Source organism: Podarcis raffonei, chromosome 8 (genome assembly GCF_027172205.1).
Source record: "Podarcis raffonei isolate rPodRaf1 chromosome 8, rPodRaf1.pri, whole genome shotgun sequence".
Classification (NCBI taxonomy): Eukaryota; Metazoa; Chordata; class Lepidosauria; order Squamata; family Lacertidae; genus Podarcis; species Podarcis raffonei.
Window position 1 is genome coordinate 17907449 of NC_070609.1, and position 18118 is coordinate 17925566.

General features: G+C 44.2%; 2 protein-coding genes across 2 annotated transcripts; both read left to right on the plus strand.

The window, feature by feature from the left end:
* Positions 1-879: 879 nt before the first annotated feature.
* On the plus strand, positions 880-2052 carry LOC128419221 (free fatty acid receptor 2-like). Its single transcript, XM_053399648.1, has one exon. It carries the CDS (start codon positions 880-882, stop codon positions 2050-2052), a length of 1173 nt encoding a protein of 390 aa, XP_053255623.1.
* A 5333-nt stretch (positions 2053-7385) lies between these two features.
* Positions 7386-8432, plus strand: LOC128419222 (free fatty acid receptor 2-like). Its single transcript, XM_053399649.1, has one exon. It carries the CDS (start codon positions 7386-7388, stop codon positions 8430-8432), a length of 1047 nt encoding a protein of 348 aa, XP_053255624.1.
* Positions 8433-18118: the final 9686 nt, after the last annotated feature.

The window sequence follows — 18118 nt, forward strand, 5'->3', positions numbered from 1 at the left end:
TTTGGCACTACCTCAGGGCTAAGAATGGCACCCTCCAAACACAATTATTTTGGAGAAGGATTTAAAACTTCCTGGAGCCAACTCGAAGGCGCAGAAGCCCCGTCAGATGTTCAGCTTCCGAAAGAACATTCAAAAACCGGAACACTCACTTCCGATTTTTGATTGTTTGGGAGCCGGAACATTCGAATCCCAAGGAGTTTGGGAGCTGAGGGACAACTGTATAGTGAATGGGGAGGAGGCAGGACTAAAAGATACCATGGTGCTCCAAAACAGATCAGATGGCTTCCTAGAACTCTGGATACAAGTCGAATTTTACAGTTGGTACCAATCCAAGATAGAGATATATTGCCATCTCCATGTCTCTGGAAGGACAGGGTGCAGAAAGAGGTCGCATCTATCTCATACATTTAAAGCACTCTAATTCTCCTAACTAGAGAAGAGATGCGAGAGAGAGAGAGAAATGAAAAGTTTCACAATGATTATTGTTATTTACTTTATGTTTATTTGAGGTGTTCATACACTGCTCAGTCATTAACATTTCTAAATGGTGTACATAATGGTGTTTTGAGGTGCATATGTTTTAATTTTACTAATCCTAATTTTACTAAGGATAAATTTCAAATGGTAAATAGTGATGCTTTCATGCAAGTTCATCTACATTTTGTTCTCCAGTTTATATTTTGCTCTTTCTCTCTGTGCTGCTGCGTCTAAGGACTGATGCTACAGAAATTATTCTGACTCAGAACATGCTGGAAGAAATGACCTCAGCCTCTGAGTGACACCAGGAGAGGCTGCAAGCATATTCTGCCCCCTGGTGATTTCCTTGAGGGATAGGAATCAGGCTTCCTGATATTTTAATATCCTTCCTTTTACAGCAGAATGGCCACAAAGCCTCTTATCCTTGCCATCTACATCGTCACCTTCCTGACTGGCCTCCCTTCCAACCTGCTGGCTGGCTACGCCTTCCTGAGGAAAGTGCGCCAGAAGGCAACCCCCATGGATGTCTTCTTGCTCAACTTGACCATCTCTGATCTTATCCTTCTGCTGATTTTGCCTTTCAAGATGGCAGAGGCCTCTTCAGATGTCCCCTGGCCTCTCCCTGCCTTCCTTTGCCCCCTCACCAACTTCTGTTTCTTCAGCAGCATTTACAGCAGCACTCTCTTCCTTACAGGGGTCAGCATAGAGCGCTACCTGTGCATCGCCTACCCCATCAAGTTCAAGTCGGAACGTAGACCGACCTATGTAATAGTGGCCAGTCTCTTCTTCTGGTTTCTGGCTTGTTTCCACTGCACCATCATCTACACTGTTCAATACCACCCCGAGTCCCAACCCATGTCTCACAACTCTATGTGTTATGAGTCATTCTCCAATGGCCAGCTTAAAATCCTCCTCCCTGTCCGACTGCAACTCTGCATTCTCCTCTTCTTCCTCCCTTTCATCATCACCCTTTTCTGCTACATTAGGATCATTTGCATCCTGACCTCCTTGCCCCACATCAAACCCCAGAGGAAGAAACGGGCCGTGGGCCTGGCAGTGGCCACTCTGCTCAATTTTGCTGTTTGCTTTGGGCCCTTTAACATCTCTCACCTTGTGGGCTACATTCAGTTCTGGAGCCCTGAATGGAGGGTGTATGGCTTCCTCCTCAGCTCTTTCAACAGCACTTTGGACCCTGTCATCTTCTACTTCTCCTCCACTGCCATCCAACAAACCTTTGCTCACTGCTGGCAGGCAATGCACTGCAAGCTGCTGACTGTTGCATCCCAGTGGTCTTTGCCTTGCTGCAGGACTGCTGGAGAACCCGACAAAGAAGCAGGAGCAGGTGGTATATCGACATCTGGTGAACTGGCAGGGGCTGCCATCCCTACGGAAGCCTCCTTTGTCCAAACTGCAAGGGTCTGTGAGATCAGAGCCTTGAGCCCCCAGCAAGTACAAGTGCTTCGCGCAGGACTACGAGGCTACACAGAAGCCATCCTACATTGCCCAGAGCTGCAAGAGTATAAAGAACAGAACGGCGCAGATACAAATCTTCCAGATGGATCAGATCTTTCCTAAATGGGAACTTTAACCTGAAATCGTGAGTGTGAACCTTGACATTTGAAATCTGAGACCTTGGGAGGTTGCTGTGGTCCAGATCATCTTCACCAGCATCAAAGATGTGATCGTGTAAGTGGTTAGCAGGACAGCCCCACGTGCTTTGCTGCCTCCTTCCAAATCCATGTACAGAAGGCAGTTGGTCTGCCGTTTGGAGCTGACCTCAAGACTGGCAACAGACAGAGACTTCCACATCATCTGGGGGTGAAAGGGTAACTTAGAGCAGGCCATATATGGCACTCAGCTCTCTCCACCAACACTCTGGCACCGCTCCCTACCACCCAGGATTTGTCATCTGAGGCAGCTGCCTCAAGACCAACCCTTGTCTGTGGTTTTTCATACTTTGCAACTTCAAATGACCTCTTTCCATGCCTGTTTGCTTGTCAAACTTATTTCCTCTCTTGAACATCAACTTCCTCCTGATCACACTTGGAAATGCTGATTTTAACTTACGTTTGCATAAGGAAATACACACACAAATTGGAAAGTTAATAGAGGTGTATTAAAATAAATACATTGAAGTAGTAATAGTTAACCACCACCACAACAACAACACTGGAGTGTATATGATAGAGGACAACATGGGTGAGGGGGAAAAGAAAAAAGGAAGGGGGGAACGCAGAAGAGCAGTCCAAGTATTTTGGGGTCTTCTGGCAAACAATCCAACACTCTTTGGAGTAGGCCGTTGGGGGTGGGGTTGGCAGCAGTGAACACATTACATTTTACAGACATTTGTCCACCATGACTGATTTCGGGGAGGGGACCATGATAAGTTTCCCCGAAATCCCAGGTTTCTTTAGACCACAGTTCCACATCCTTCTTACTAATGCATCTTTCCCTGTGACCTATGTCAGAACTCGGCTCTCAAAGAGATAAAGAGGATCTGCAATCTCTCTATCTCATCTATGCCTGGGTTTAGATGAAGGTCAAGATGAAGCTCTTGAAGCTGAAGGCTTGCAACACAGAAGATGTCTGATATGCATCCATCGTTTGGAAACACCACTCCAGTACAGGAACAATCGCATTTGCAGACTCTCTTATAGTGCAAACACCTGGGTTTTTATTAGATTTCCCATTTCCTCAGCCTTCTGAAAACTTTCTGGCTCTAATCGGCAACAGGTAGTTCCACATGTCGGGAAGGATCAACTAATTTAAGTGCTGGCCGCCATCCCTGCAACGTGGTCCACCACAGACTCAAAAAAACTCCTTTTTCTCATACCTGTCTACAACTGCAGAAACAGTGACATTTATCAAAGTTGTGGTAGGTCACTGTCCATGGTTGTGATTGGCTTGATGGGTCTATGGGGTCTGCAGCCCAGGCCAAAATTGAAATGAGCCAATTGCATTGGTGGACTAATAAAATATATATGACTTGAAGGGACACAAGTACCACAGGTGATCATTACTTATTGAAGTAGGGATGTATTTGCTGATACTGGCAGGGCATTAGATCTTAGATCACGGCTGAGCAGGAGCATAGCTGGAACCACATCAGGTATAGCTGGAGCAATGTACTATGTCTAAGTGCCAATTTTTCATATAATGATGCACCACCTCCCATCCTATGCCTTTCTGAAGATAGTAACCAATCACAGTGCTTCCTAGTACCTAGGACATACAGGGTCAGAAAATACAGACACCGGCTTTGAAGAAAACCATTTGCAAGGACCACAAGTCAGGATTTCTCAGTTATGGTCCAAGAAAAAGGAATGGGAGGAACTTCACTCAGAGGAACAGGCTGCTCTGAGTCTGGTAGATCTGACCCAGGCAAAAGCTAACATGTTTTATCAAATCTACAGAAACTCAGAGTGTGTAATGTTTATAAACTATGGTCTATGTATCAGATCATAAGATATCACTTGTGCTATGCTGTAAAAAAATAAAAAGTGTATGTGTATGTGTGTGTTTTCAACTATTCTGCAAAACTAAAGGGATGTGGGAAGAAATGTACCTCAGGTTAAGAACTTAATTAGTTCTGGAGGTCCGTTCTTAAATTGAAACTGTTTTTAACCTGAGGTACCACTTTAGCTAATGGGGCCTCCCACTGCCGCAGCGCGATTTCTGTTCTCATCCTGAAGCAAAGTTCTTAACCCGAGGTACTATTTCTGGGTTAACGGAGTCTGTAACCTGAAGCGTATGTAACCTGAAGCGTCTGTAACCTGAGGTACCACTGTATTTGAAAATAAGCAAATAGGAGAAAACATTTCAGTGAAATTGTCATAGGTGGAGCTCACCTTACTTTTGAACCAGACAAAGGGACTGAGAGTCTTTTATTTCAATTTACAAAAACAGTATCTCCAAGGGTCTGAATTCTGTATCCTTCCCAAGTGCCCACGCTTCCTGAAAACCCCATAGCATCATCATATATATATTACCCTTAATGAAATCACTGCTGAAAGTTTTTGTAAAAGGTAAAAGGAATAAGGTAAAGGTAAAGGGACCCCTGACCATTAGGTCCAGTCGTGGCCGACTCTGAGGTTGTGGCGCTCATCTCGCTTTATTGGCCGAGGGAGCCGGCGTACAGCTTCCAGGTCATGTGGCCAGCATGACTAAGCCGCTTCTGGCGAACCAGAGCTGCGCACGGAAACGTTGTTGTTGACAAAGAACAGTTGAACATATAAAGAGCCCCATTACCTTCAGTAGCTTAGGGCCTCATCAAACCTAAATCCAGCCCTGGTAGCAATTCATGACACTCATAAAGAAATTATTTTATCAGCTTCATATTTTCCAAGATGTCTTTGGCCAATTGAAATTGTGAGTTAATGTCTTTTTCCTCCCCCTGCTCCTCTCTAGATAGGGGAACCTAATTCTCTGATTTAATATGGCACTTTGCCTGCTCATTCACCTGCTTTAACATGAAATCACCCACTAGCTTCCCTCATACCACCCATTTCATCCTACCAGTAGCATGTGCTGTTTCAGTCAATGCCATCTCCATAGCCAAGCTAATGGCATATTCTTCCCATTTAGCCTCTTTTACTATATACCTGTAGTCAATAGACCAGTCCAAATTGCAGGCAGAAAGAGATGGAGATATGCATTTATTGACAGTGGGTGGCGCTGTGGTCTAAACCACTGAGCCTTGGGCTTGCCAATCAAAAGGTTGGCGGTTCAAATCCCCACGATGGGGTGAGCTCCCGCTGCTTGGTCCCAGCTCCTGCCAACCTAGCAGTTTGAAAGCATCCCAAAAAGTGCAAGTAGATAAATAGGTACCGCTCCGGTGGGAAGGTAAATGGCATTTCCGTGCACTGCTCTGGTGTTGGTGTTTCGTTGCGCCAGAAGCGGCTTAGTCATGCTGCCCACATGACCCGGAAATCTGTCTGCGGACAAACGCCGGCTCCCTCGACCTGTAAAGCAAGATGAGCACCTCAACCCCAGAGTCATCTGTGGCTGGACTTAACTGTCAGGGGTCCCTTTACCTTTACCTCTACCTTATCCCTTGGGGGGAAGAAGTTGGTCATTTTATTTTGTCTCCTTTCTCTTACATGTGCAGCATTCTCAGATACAGGTAGTGCCCCCTGTTTCTTGTAACCTTGCCTCATAAGAACCATTATTCCAGGTTATGCACCCACAAGGCTGGCGAGGCAAATGAGCAGACGTGCAAATAAAATGTCCTCCCAGGTCTTCTCTGAGCGTTTGGCTTGCAGCATCCTCTGCTCCATCCTTCAAGGTCCTCTTACTTCAGGGTGGGGTGGAGTGAACCTTTACCTGTTTTAACCAGGGTTCATGTGCTTTGCTCATCCTTGGGGTAATCCAGAGCAGTCAATATGATGATGGAAAATCCTCTTGGATATATTGTACTCCTCAGGGCCTCATATTATATTGATTTCAGAACTGCAAACTCCTAAAGACTCAAAATACACTGCAATTAATACAGTAAAAACTGCAAAAAAGAATATGAGTCGAATATGCCCATTACCCATATACAGCAGTTAGCACTGATGAGCAAATTGCACCACCAAAAAAAAACCATTTATCAAGCTAAAACAAACCACAGAGCTCAAAACAAACTCTCTGGCCACCATCTAGCCGGAAATTGCTTGCTAGTGAGGTTTTTTTTCTTTATCAACTTTAAGGAGTAGGTTGATTCTCCAAATCCTCCATAATACCACAGACTATACTATCTTTCCTCCCCTGGACAGATGCTTCAGTGAATGTAAAAATCTTGTCTCTTTGGTTTTGCAAGGCAGGCTTCAGACTGTTCGCTGGATTATCTCTGGAAAGTGCCTCATCTTTTCCTTGGCGATCATACAGAGGGGTTCCTGAGTGACAACACAGGTAAGTGTTTCCTTCCTTTCTTTAATGCAACCAGAATTGGGTATACCTCTTTTAAAATTATTCACAAATGCATACTATGGATGGATGTCATTGGACTACAAATCCCATCGTCTCTCGGCCACTGTGAGAATATAATGCTGGCCCACTGGCTTGATTCAGCAGCCTCATCTTATCTTGTTCAGATCATTGGCCATGTTGGCTGGGATTGATGGGTATATAGCAGTCCAGCAGGCTCTGTAGAGCACCATGTTGGGTACTCTTGCAGTAAACTAAGGAGTCACAATCAAGTTCTTTAATGGGAATTAACTTATACTTCTGAAAATTTGAAAGTTTTAAAAAAAGAGAAACTGCCCAGAACTTGTTGGACAGGATTTGAACCTTTTCTGAACAATGCTGTCAAATGAAGGAAGAACCTGAGAAGACACATGCTGGGATAGACCAAAGATTTGTCTTATTTAACATCTTATTTCTCACAGAGGACAAGCAGAGAATAGTTCCATGATGCCACTATACCTAGCAACTAGTATTCAAAATACGTATGGTGCCATGGATATTGGAGGTCCTAGATACTGCTCATGATTAGCAGACCTCTATTTCCATCTCCTCCATTTGTTTTTCCAAGCGCTAGCTTCCATTCGTATCATGCAAGGTAGTTCTCAGATTACATTTGGCACATATCTGAAATTCGGCATTATTAGGAACTCAAGTTCAAATACATCAGACATTTATAAGATTCAGGTTTGATGTTCGATTGTGAAAGTTAATCAAAGACAACTTAAATCCTTCATCTTACTTCTTAATTTGAAGACAACAATTTTGTGTGCCAACTTCCATTCCTAAATCAAACTTGATGGGCAGGATATAAAGCACTACATGATTAAGGTGGTTGTGGGCAGACCAAGACTGGTGGCCCAATACCCCATTCACCTTAATTGACCAGCCTCCTCTGCTCACACTGGTATACAGTTCCTGGTAGGGACTTACCATCTCTCCCTTTTGTTACAGACTCCGAGAAGATGGCACATAAGGGTGTGGTCCTTGCTTTCTACATCTTCACTTTTCTGACTGGTCTCCCTTCCAACCTCCTGGCCTGCTACACGTTCTTCAGAAAAGTGTCCCAGAAGCCTGTCCCCATAGACATCCTCCTGCTCAACTTGACCGTGTCTGATATCACCCTTTTGCTTTTCCTTCCCTTCAAGATGGCGGAAGCCACCTGGGACATGACTTGGCATCTCCCTGTCTTCCTATGCCCCCTCACCAACTTCTGTTTCTACAGCAGCATCTACATCAGCACCCTTTTTCTGATGGGGGTCAGCGTGGAGCGCTACCTGTGTGTCCTCTACCCTGTCAAGTACAAGTTGAATCGCAGGCCAATTTACGCAATAGCAGCCAGCCTCTTCTTCTGGTTGTTGGCCTATTCCCACTGCAGTATTGTCTACATTGTCCAAAACCGCAACACCACCATGCTGCCTTCTGACAAAAACTTCTCATGCTATGAGAAGTTCTCCTCCAGCCAGCTCCAAATCCTCCTTCCTGTCCGGCTGGAAATCAGCCTTCTCCTCTTCTGGCTACCTTTCGCCATCACCCTGTTTTGCTATATCAATGTTATCCGCATCCTGGCCTCCCTGCCCAACATCCCATCCCATAAAAAGAAACGAGCCATGGGCCTGGCTCTGGTGACTCTGCTCAATTTCACCATCTGCTTCGCTCCCTACAATACATCCCATATTGTTGGCTTCATTCAGAAGCAAAGCCCTTCCTGGAGAGTGGATGCTTTCCTACTCAGTGCCCTCAACACCACTTTGGACCCGGTTCTCTTTTTCTTCTCCTCTACTGCCATACGGCGGACTTTTTCTAGTTGCTGGGTTGGTATGTCCAAGAGTCTCTGGACCATGGTGTCAGCCTGCTGCTCTCCTTGCTGTAAAGTTCCTGGAGATGATGGTGGTGGTGAAGAAGATGCAGGAGCAGGTCAAACTGTTCCAAATCTCCCAAGTGGATTGGCACAAGCCAGGGATTCCACTCTTTGTACTAGCCGGCAGAGGTCAGGGATATCTGAGCACTGAGCACATACTGAAAGATGTTCCCTGCACATAACAAGACATGTGACTCTAAAACATGCCAACTGAAATGAACCTTTACACACCTTCAAAAGTTTTGAATAACCCCAAGCAGATTTTGACTTTGAAACCATGAATTCAAACATTTCCAGCTTGCATTTTGAAAGAGAAATTATTGACCCAACATTCTCGAACTCCTTGGATCTTCCAGTTTGTTTGTCCATTTGCTTCTGAAGGTATCAACTATGAGATCACATCAGCCAGATGCTTCCAGACATTCTGCCTTCAAAGAAACCTTTCTACTTATTTCAGAGGGATTACCTAGAATACATGGCACATTCATATGGATCACCAGCTATGTCAATTGAGTTATCTAATGTCCCTGTTTGCACCCGATAACAGTCCAAAACATTCAGGGTTGCCAATTTGTTTTCACCCCCTTCTCCCCAGCCTTACCTTTATTGGCATTAGTGTCAAGTCCTCTCTGTGAAATCGTAAACAGGCTGATTTCTCCAAATCAAATTCCTACCTTTAAAAGTACAAGAGCAGTTCAGGTCATTTTTGGTCAGTTGGCTGAGGACAACTGATTCGTCTCGGCACACACAAGAGACAGACAGCTCTGCCCCCCAGCTATTCTGTGCTAAGGACGGGATTATCACTCCAACTCCACTCTTCAAATGATCAATCTGATGGTCATGAAGGGGACAATTTGTTTCCCCACTAAGGTGCTACACTCTAGCTCTGTGTCTACTTTATTTATTTTTCTCTTATCTGCTGGCACCATCCAAATCAGTAGTGTCTTGTGGTGGGCAGAAAAAAATGCTTGAGAGCTGAATCAGACCCTCCCCCTCCAAAAAGCAAACAAACCTGGGGAAGAGGTTAGCCTGCATTAAGAGTGCCAATTCTATGGGACCAAGGTGTATTCGGGGGCCCTAATATCTACTGGGAGGAGCTGGGGACCCTGAATGTTAAGTGGGTAGAGGAGGCAGCGCAAGGAGCCAAATGTGGTGCAGCTTCAGTGGCCAGCTCCTCCTGAGTGTGAGAAAGGAGGAGCTGCTGGCCATTGAAGGCACACCATGCTGGACTCTGCACTTTGTCTCCTCTCCATGATGTGGCTTTGTGCATGCAATGGACACTGGATGTGTGTACCACATGCAATGCACACTGAGTGTGCAATGCACACTGGGCCCTCTCAATCTTGGGCACATGGGGCCTGCATTAATTAAATCCATATGTTGAATACTATTTATTGTATTGAACTTAGTGTTTTTTTATGGCTTGGTTGTTTCCTTGTATGTTAAAGTCTGATGTGTCTGCATTTGGGAGTGCTTGGCTTTTTTACCTAGCATGTTAGAAATCTTAAATAAAATAAATTGCATATGAAATGTTTTCTGCAATTTAATATTGTCCCCATACCTGGAAGGAAGATGGAAGACCATGTTAAAGGCCACAACTTTACTAATGAGAACTCTGAGAAGACAAAACAAAATAAAAAAAATCCTTCCAGTAGCACCTTAGAGACCAACTAAGTTTGTTATTGGTATGAGCTTTCGTGTGCATGCACAGTTCTTCAGATTCGTATCTAAGGTGCTACTGGAAGGATTTTTGTTTGTTTGTTTTGACTACAGCAGAGCAACATAGCTACCTACCTGTAATCTGAGAAGACATGCAGCCACCAACTCAATGGCTACTAGCCAGAATGCATATGTTCTACAACCAATGTTGGAGGCAGCATGTTTCAAAGGCCAGTTGCTGAGAATCAGAAGTGAGGAGAATGCTCTGGTACTCAGATCCTACTTCGGGAGTTCCCAGAGACATCTGGTTGTCCACTGTGAGAACCAGATGCTGGACTAGATGGGCTGTTGATCTGATCCAGCAGCCTCTTCTAATCTTCTTAATACAGAACCCCAGCATTTGTGGGCCTAAACGTAATGAAGAGGTAGAAGGGAGAATCCCTTCTCTTCCTCAGGTAGGTGACATGGCCCTGACTTGTGAAGCAGCATACTAATAGGGATGGACATTCTGTCAATTTTGGATTCTCCTTTTCCCAGTCCTAAATTCAGATTTCCGTATCAGTTTATAATTTATTTATTTTCCGTATCAGTTTGTGATTTTAAAACCTCACTTAAATTTTAAAACCTCACTTATTTTAAAACCTCACTTAAAAACTCACCAGCAAATCTATCCTAATATGTACACCTTTGCATGCACTTTCCTGTAATATAATGCAAGTTTGTGTGTTATTTTCACTAACATTTTTATGAACACGTCACTGTAGTATATGCATTTTTTGTAAACGCTACTTGGCGGGAAAACTACATTGCAAAATTCAGCAAAGTGCCAATTTTGCAGGATTTCAAAGAATTCTGCTTTGTGTATTGTGCCAGGAAGTGCAAATCATTGAGTAAGTTCACATTTAAACACCAACTGAACCAAATCCCTCCCACCCCCACTCCTCCATACTATACAATGGCAGATGGGTAGGCTCACAAAATAAGCCAAGGGTGGGGGCAGTGCCACCATTAAATAGGGCAGCACAGAATGCTCTGCAATTAGCTGCAAAGCAGTTGGGAGGAGTCTCCTTCCCTCCATGTTCACAGACAAATCTCAGAGGGATGCACTGAATGCATCTTCTCGCCCCTGTTGCACTTCCAGCTTAATGTTTGTTTTGCAGTCCTTGTGCTTGCTCCAGAAAGAGGGGATCAAATAATAGGGGTGGGAGAAAATTCAATTCAGTTTCTGATTTAAAACTGACTCTATTAAATTCACACAGCCATCCTTCAAAATTCACACTTCTCTGAATTTTGCACTGCAGTTCGCCAACCAAACCATGTTTACAAAAATGTATTTATTAGGGGAAACTGCTTACAAAAATTTGTACATTCATCAAATGTACTGCATAGTCAAAGCTGCATAGAAAGTGTGATTTATCTGGGGATATTTTCACTAAAATGCTGGTGAATTTGGGGAATTTTTTAAGAAAATAAATGCATATTGTTGCAAAACATGAAGAACTGAATTTAAGGTTGGGAAAAATGAGAAACTGAGAGAAATTAAACTGATGTGTCCTTCTATTTATATCAGGGAACAGGCATGAGTTTTGCAGATGTGAGCTCTTTCTTGGCAAGCTGGAAATACCACTTCTTTCTTGTGGTCTGGTGGTTGGGGTTAAGGTCGGTAGCTGTTCTGCCAGCCCTGGCATTCAGCTCTTTTAACTGCAACTTGATGCATGAAGCAATATTAAAGTTTTTGCAGCTCGAGCTGCTGTTAAACCACAAGAATGGGCCAGGCTATATATTTGTTGCTGACATCCGTCTGTCTCAAGAGGCATTGGAGGGCACCTCTGGGGGGCGAAGGCAAACCTCTGGGATAGCAGCACCAAAGTGGCCTCCCCAAGCTGCAAACCTGGGCAGTGCATATGGAGGTCCCTGGCTGCCCAGACGACAAGACCCTCCTCTTGACCTCACTGATTTATCCAAATGAAAGCAAAGCAATATATTTGGCACTAACTTGGCTGCAGAAGTTGTCGGAAGGAGACACACAAGCCACCATCCAACCATCTTAAGGACTACACTCTGGATACGTGCAGGCTTTAGCCTTTTCTTCTCCTGAAGTTATCCTGCAAGGCAGCAGAAGTTTAGGGTTAGAGTTTTCCTTCTCCTGGATAGGCTACCTTCCCAGGTTGATGAGCCCCACCTGCCTCTCACTCCTCTCTGCACTAAGTAAGTTCCATTGGAAGGATGTCCAGTTGCCGAAGTATATCGCTAAGGCCACCCTAAAATACCCACCAAAATCAATAGCTGTCCCAGCCTACTGAGCTACAAGGCTAGTAGGGTTCTTCCAGCACAAGAGAGAGAGAGAGAGCACCAGCTGGAATGCAACTCTGCCAGCTTATAATATTCGCTTGCTTAAGTCCTGCAGGGGATTAGCAAACTATTTTGCACTATCTTGGCTGAGAGGTCCAGACAAGAGGCAAGAACAAATGACCCAGAACACTCTTGGATAAGAACTCACAAAATTCGCTAAGATTCACTAACAGAAATGTACAAAACAGAATGCGGTCAAGGAGGAGACAGGGGACTCCCCTGAGAAGGAGGCTAGTTCACCAACACAGGAGCCAGATATATGGAGAAACGTGACTCAAAGAAGTAGGAGGCCCAGGGTTCGCTCTGATTGTTTAGAAATACGCAATCGCTTTGAGGTCCTTTCCCCTAGCATGGAAGACGAAGAGCAGACTCCATTTGAGGATCTCTCCCTCATTACAGTCGATCAGGTATATGAAGACGAGCAGCAAAGGCAGTCTTCAGGGAATGTGCAGGCGACCTTGGAACGGACAGCTCACGGAAGAACCCCGACCAGACCTAAGAGGAGGCGTGTAGTGGTGATAGGGGATTCCCTACTGAGGGGAACAGAAGCAGTGATCTGTGGGCCTGACAAGATGTCTCGGGAAGTGTGCTGTCTCCCCGGGGCTAAGATCCAAGATGTAACTGAACGACTGCAAGGAATCATAAAACCCACTGACAAATACCCCTTCCTCTTGGTTCATGTGGGAACCAATGACACTGCAAGCAATAGCCTCCAGAAGATCAAAAGAGATTACGAGGCTCTGGGCAGGAAATTGAAGCAATTAAATGCACAAATTGTCATCTCATCTGTCCTCCCAGTTGAACGACGTGGCCCAGGGAGAGAGGGAAAAATAGTGGAAGTGAACAACTGGCTTCGCAAATGGTGTAAACAGGAACGGTTTGGATTCTTAGATCACGGAATGCAGTTTCTTGAAGATGGACTTCTGGCAAGCGATGGGCTGCACCTCACAACGGTTGGTAGGAATGTTTTTGCAAAAAATCTCAGAAACCTCATCAGGAGGGCTTTAAACTGACTAATGTGGGGGAGGGAGACAGTGCTCCTGAAGGTAGGAGTCTATCAATTGATGAAGATGATCATCCAAATGTCATAGACCGAATGGAGCAAACAGCACGCAGACCTAGTGGTGGGAGGAAAAAATCCTTAAATAAGAGACACGGGGGAATGATTAATGGACTTCAATGTCTGTACACTAATGCGCAAAGTATGGGAAATAAACAAGATGAGCTTGAGCTCTTGGTACAGCAAACTAAATATGACATAATAGGCATCACTGAAACCTGGTGGGATAAGTCCCACGATTGGAATGTAATAATGGAGGGATACAATCTATTTCAGAGAAACAGACCAGACAAGAAAGGAGGAGGAGTGGCGTTATATGTCAGGGATGTGTATACCTGTGAAGAGATCCAAGATTTAGAACCTCAAAGCCAAAGTGAGAGCATTTGGGTCAAAATTAAGGGAGAGAAGAATAACAGTGACCTCATTGTGGGAGTTTACTATAGATCCCCAAGCCAAACGGAGGACATAGATGATGCCTTCCTGGAACAGATGGCCAAGCATGCAAAAGGAAGGGAGATAGTAGTAATGGGGGACTTCAATTACCCGGATATTTGTTGGATGTCAAACTCAGCCAAGAGCATAAGGTCAAACAGATTCCTCACTGGCCTTGCAGACAACTTCATTGTCCAGAAAGTGGGAGAAGCTACAAGAGGAACAGCCATTTTAGATCTGGTCCTAACCAATGTTGATGACCTGGTTAGTGGGGTAGAAGTGGAAGGATCATTAGGCGTGAGTGATCATGCTCTTCTGAAGTTTACTATACAGCGGAAAGGAGCAGCCAAGCATACTAGGACTCAATTTCTCGACTTTAAGAAAGCCGACTTCATAAAACTTAGGGAAGTGCTGGGTGAGATCCCATGGACAGTAATACTAAAAGGAAAGGGAGTTCATGATGGCTGGGAGTTTGTTAAGAGGGAGATAGTAAAAGCACAACTTCAGGCAATACCAATGAGACGGAAACATGGAAGGTGCCTAAAGAAGCCAGGGTGGCTATCTAAAGAACTTTTAACTGAGTTAAGATTAAAAAAGGATGTGTACAAAAAATGGAAAAGGGGGGAAACCACCAAAGAGGAATTCAAACAAATAGCCAGCACGTGTAGACACAAAGTCAGAAAAGCTAAAGCACAGAATGAACTCAGGCTTGCTAGAGAGGTTAAAAGCAACAAAAAAGGCTTTTATGGGTATGTTCGTAGCAAAAGGAAGAACAAAGAAACAGTGGGGTCACTCAGAGGAGAAGATGGTGAAATGCAAACAGGGGACACAGAAAGGGCTGAACTCCTCAATGCCTTCTTTGCCTCAGTCTTCTCCGATAAAGAAAACAATGCCCGACCTGAAGAATTTGGAGCAAATGATTCAGCAGAGGAAACACAGCCCAGAATAACTAAGGAGATAGTACAAGAATACTTGGCTAGTCTAGATGTATTCAAGTCTCCAGGGCCAGATGAACTGCATCCAAGAGTATTAAAAGAACTGGCAGATGTGATTTCAGAACCACTGGCAGTCATCTTTGAGAATTCCTGGAGAACAGGCGAAGTCCCGGCAGACTGGAGGAGGGCAAATGTTGTCCCTATTTTCAAAAAGGGGAAAAGAGAGGACCCAAATAATTACCGCCCAGTCAGTCTGACATCAATACCAGGGAAGATTCTGGAGCAGATCATTAAGCAAACAGTCTGTGAGCACCTGGAAAGGAATGCTGTGATCACCAATAGTCAGCATGGATTTCTGAAAAATAAGTCATGTCAGACTAACCTGATCTCGTTTTTTGACAGAATTACAAGCCTGGTAGATGAAGGGAACGCAGTGGATGTAGCCTACCTTGATTTCAGCAAGGCATTTGACAAGGTGCCCCATGATATTCTTGTAAAGAAGCTGGTAAAATGCGGTCTTGACTATGCTACCACTCAGTGGATTTGTAACTGGCTGACTGACCGAACCCAAAGGGTGCTCATCAATGGTTCCTCTTCATCCTGGAGAAGAGTGACTAGTGGGGTGCCACAGGGTTCTGTCTTGGGCCCGGTCTTATTCAACATCTTTATCAACGACTTGGATGATGGACTCAAGGGCATCCTGATCAAATTTGCAGATGACACCAAACTGGGAGGGGTGGCTAACACCCCAGAGGACAGGAACACACTTCAAAACGACCTTGACAGATTAGAGAACTGGGCCAAAACAAACAAGATGAATTTTAACAGGGAGAAATGTAAAGTATTGCACTTGGGCAAAAAAAATGAGAGGCACAAATACAAGATGGGTGACACCTGGCTTGAGAGCACTACATGTGAAAAGGATCTAGGAGTCTTGGTTGACCACAAACTTGACATGAGCCAACAGTGTGACGCGGCAGCTAAAAAAGCCAATGCAATTCTGGGCTGCATCAATAGGAGTATAGCATCCAGATCAAGGGAAGTAATAGTGCCACTGTATTCTGCTCTGGTCAGACCTCACCTGGAGTACTGTGTCCAGTTCTGGGCACCACAGTTCAAGAAGGACATTGACAAACTGGAACGTGTCCAGAGGAGGGCAACCAAAATGGTCAAAGGCCTGGAAACGATGCCTTATGAGGAACGGCTAAGGGAGCTGGGCATGTTTAGCCTGGAGAAGAGGAGGTTAAGGGGTGATATGATAGCCATGTTCAAATATATAAAAGGATGTCACATAGAGGAGGGAGAAAGGTTGTTTTCTGCTGCTCCAGAGAAGCGGACACGGAGCAATGGATCCAAACTACAAGAAAGAAGATTCCACCTAAACATTAGGAAGAACTTCCTGACAGTAAGAGCTGTTCGACAGTGGAATTTGCTGCCAAGGAGTGTGGTGGAGTCTCCTTCTTTGGAGGTCTTTAAGCAGAGGCTTGACAACCATATGTCAGGAGTGCTCTGATGGTGTTTCCTGCTTGGCAGGGGGTTGGACTCGATGGCCCTTGTGGTCTCTTCCAACTCTATGATTCTATGATTCTATGATTCTATGATTCTATGAAAACCGAGACAATGTTTTTGGTGCTAACTCCAAGACTTGCTCTGCCTCAGGAGTGGGGAATCGTTTTCATCCCGAGGGCCACTTTGCCTTCTGGGGGCCATATGACAGTGGTGGGCAGGTCCAGAGGCAAAGGGGGATGGAAAAATGAATGTAATTCTTGCCTTTATACAGCCAATTAATTTCTTTTTCTTTTTTTGCATATCATTTTTATTAGTTTTACATTAATACTTCCCATTACAATATCTCCTCTTATCTTATATTATACATTTCGGCTTTTTAGGGCCCTGACTTCCTTCAAACCTTCCTTGTGAGTTTCTATCTTTCATTTCAAATTTCTGCATTTTCACTATCTATGTTTTTGATTTTACAGCCAGATAATTTCTACCCAGAATCACACTCTAAGCTTCCTCCAGGCAGCAAGAGTGATTATCACAATTGAAGGAAGCAGTCCAGACAGGCAAAAACACTCAATGAGGATGTGAAACAAAGTTTCTGAGTGGTGTGTCCTTAGGAGAAGGGTCATGGTTGAGGAAGGGGGGTGTCCTGGGGAAGAATCTTAGGGACCAGGCAGGGAGATCTGGAGGGCTGCTCTCAGCTCCCAGGCTTGAGGTTCGTCAGCTGATCCAAGCAGGTCTAGTAGGTAGGCAGGCTAGATCACCCACACAGCAAAAGAGGAGGATCCCTAGGAAAATGCAATACAGAAATCTAAAGTCTGTCATAAAAGCACCAGGGAGTCCAGCTTCCTCTAAATACAGTCATACCTCGGGTTACAGCTGTGTCAGGTTGCGTTTTTTTGGGTTACGGACCACCAAAACACGGAAGTACCAGAACGGGTTACTTCTGGGTTTCGGTGGTCGCACATGCGCAGAAGCACTAAATCGTGCTTTGCACATGTGTGGAAGTGCCGAATCGCAACCCGCACGTGCGCAGGTGCGCAGACGCAGGTTGCGAACGCTGCGGGTTGCGAACGTGCATCCTGCACGGATCATGTTTGCAACCCGAGCATCCACTGTACAACTGAAACTGAAAGTACTTAAAGACAGACGTGCATACATATTTATAGGGCTTCCTCCAGAAAACAGAGAACAATACTCTTTTCCTTGTGCCTATTCTTATGGTTGTGCAACATCACTTGTTGTGCAACTATGGAATAAGTGTCACGGGAACTATGAGAAAAAGTCTCTGATACAAATAGAGACATGAAATAGTGACCTTCCTCTTTCAGCAGACCTTCCTCTGTCTGCATGTACGTATGTGGGAACTATTTTCAACTGCTTTTATATGGAATTAATTTTTAATGGTCATATTGTTTTTTTATATGGAATTGTTTTTCAGTATTGTATATACGACACTGTTTTTCATTCTTTTTAACTTTTTTTCTGGTTTTAACTTTTTTTTGTTTGTTGGATAACCGCAGCACAAGGTCTCTCACTTTCTGTCTGCATCATTCTTCAAAAGCTGCTTCTTATTTTTTTTAATAAGATATTTATTAGCATTTTCCATTTTATACAAACACAAAAAAGAAAAATTTTAAAAAGAAAAAATAATAAAAACACATAAAGTTCATGACTTATTTTTCAATAACATCTTTCACTGACCTCCTCATACCTCCCCTTCTTGTATTCCAGTTCGAATTGTTTATCCAGCAAATCCTTATCTCCCAACATTACAATTAAACCCCTTATTTTCTATCCATCTTCTTATGTTATTGTAGCTTAAACTCTTAGTTATGTACAAAGAAAAAAGGGACCATTTTTTCATATTCTTGTGTGCCATTACAGCTAGGAACC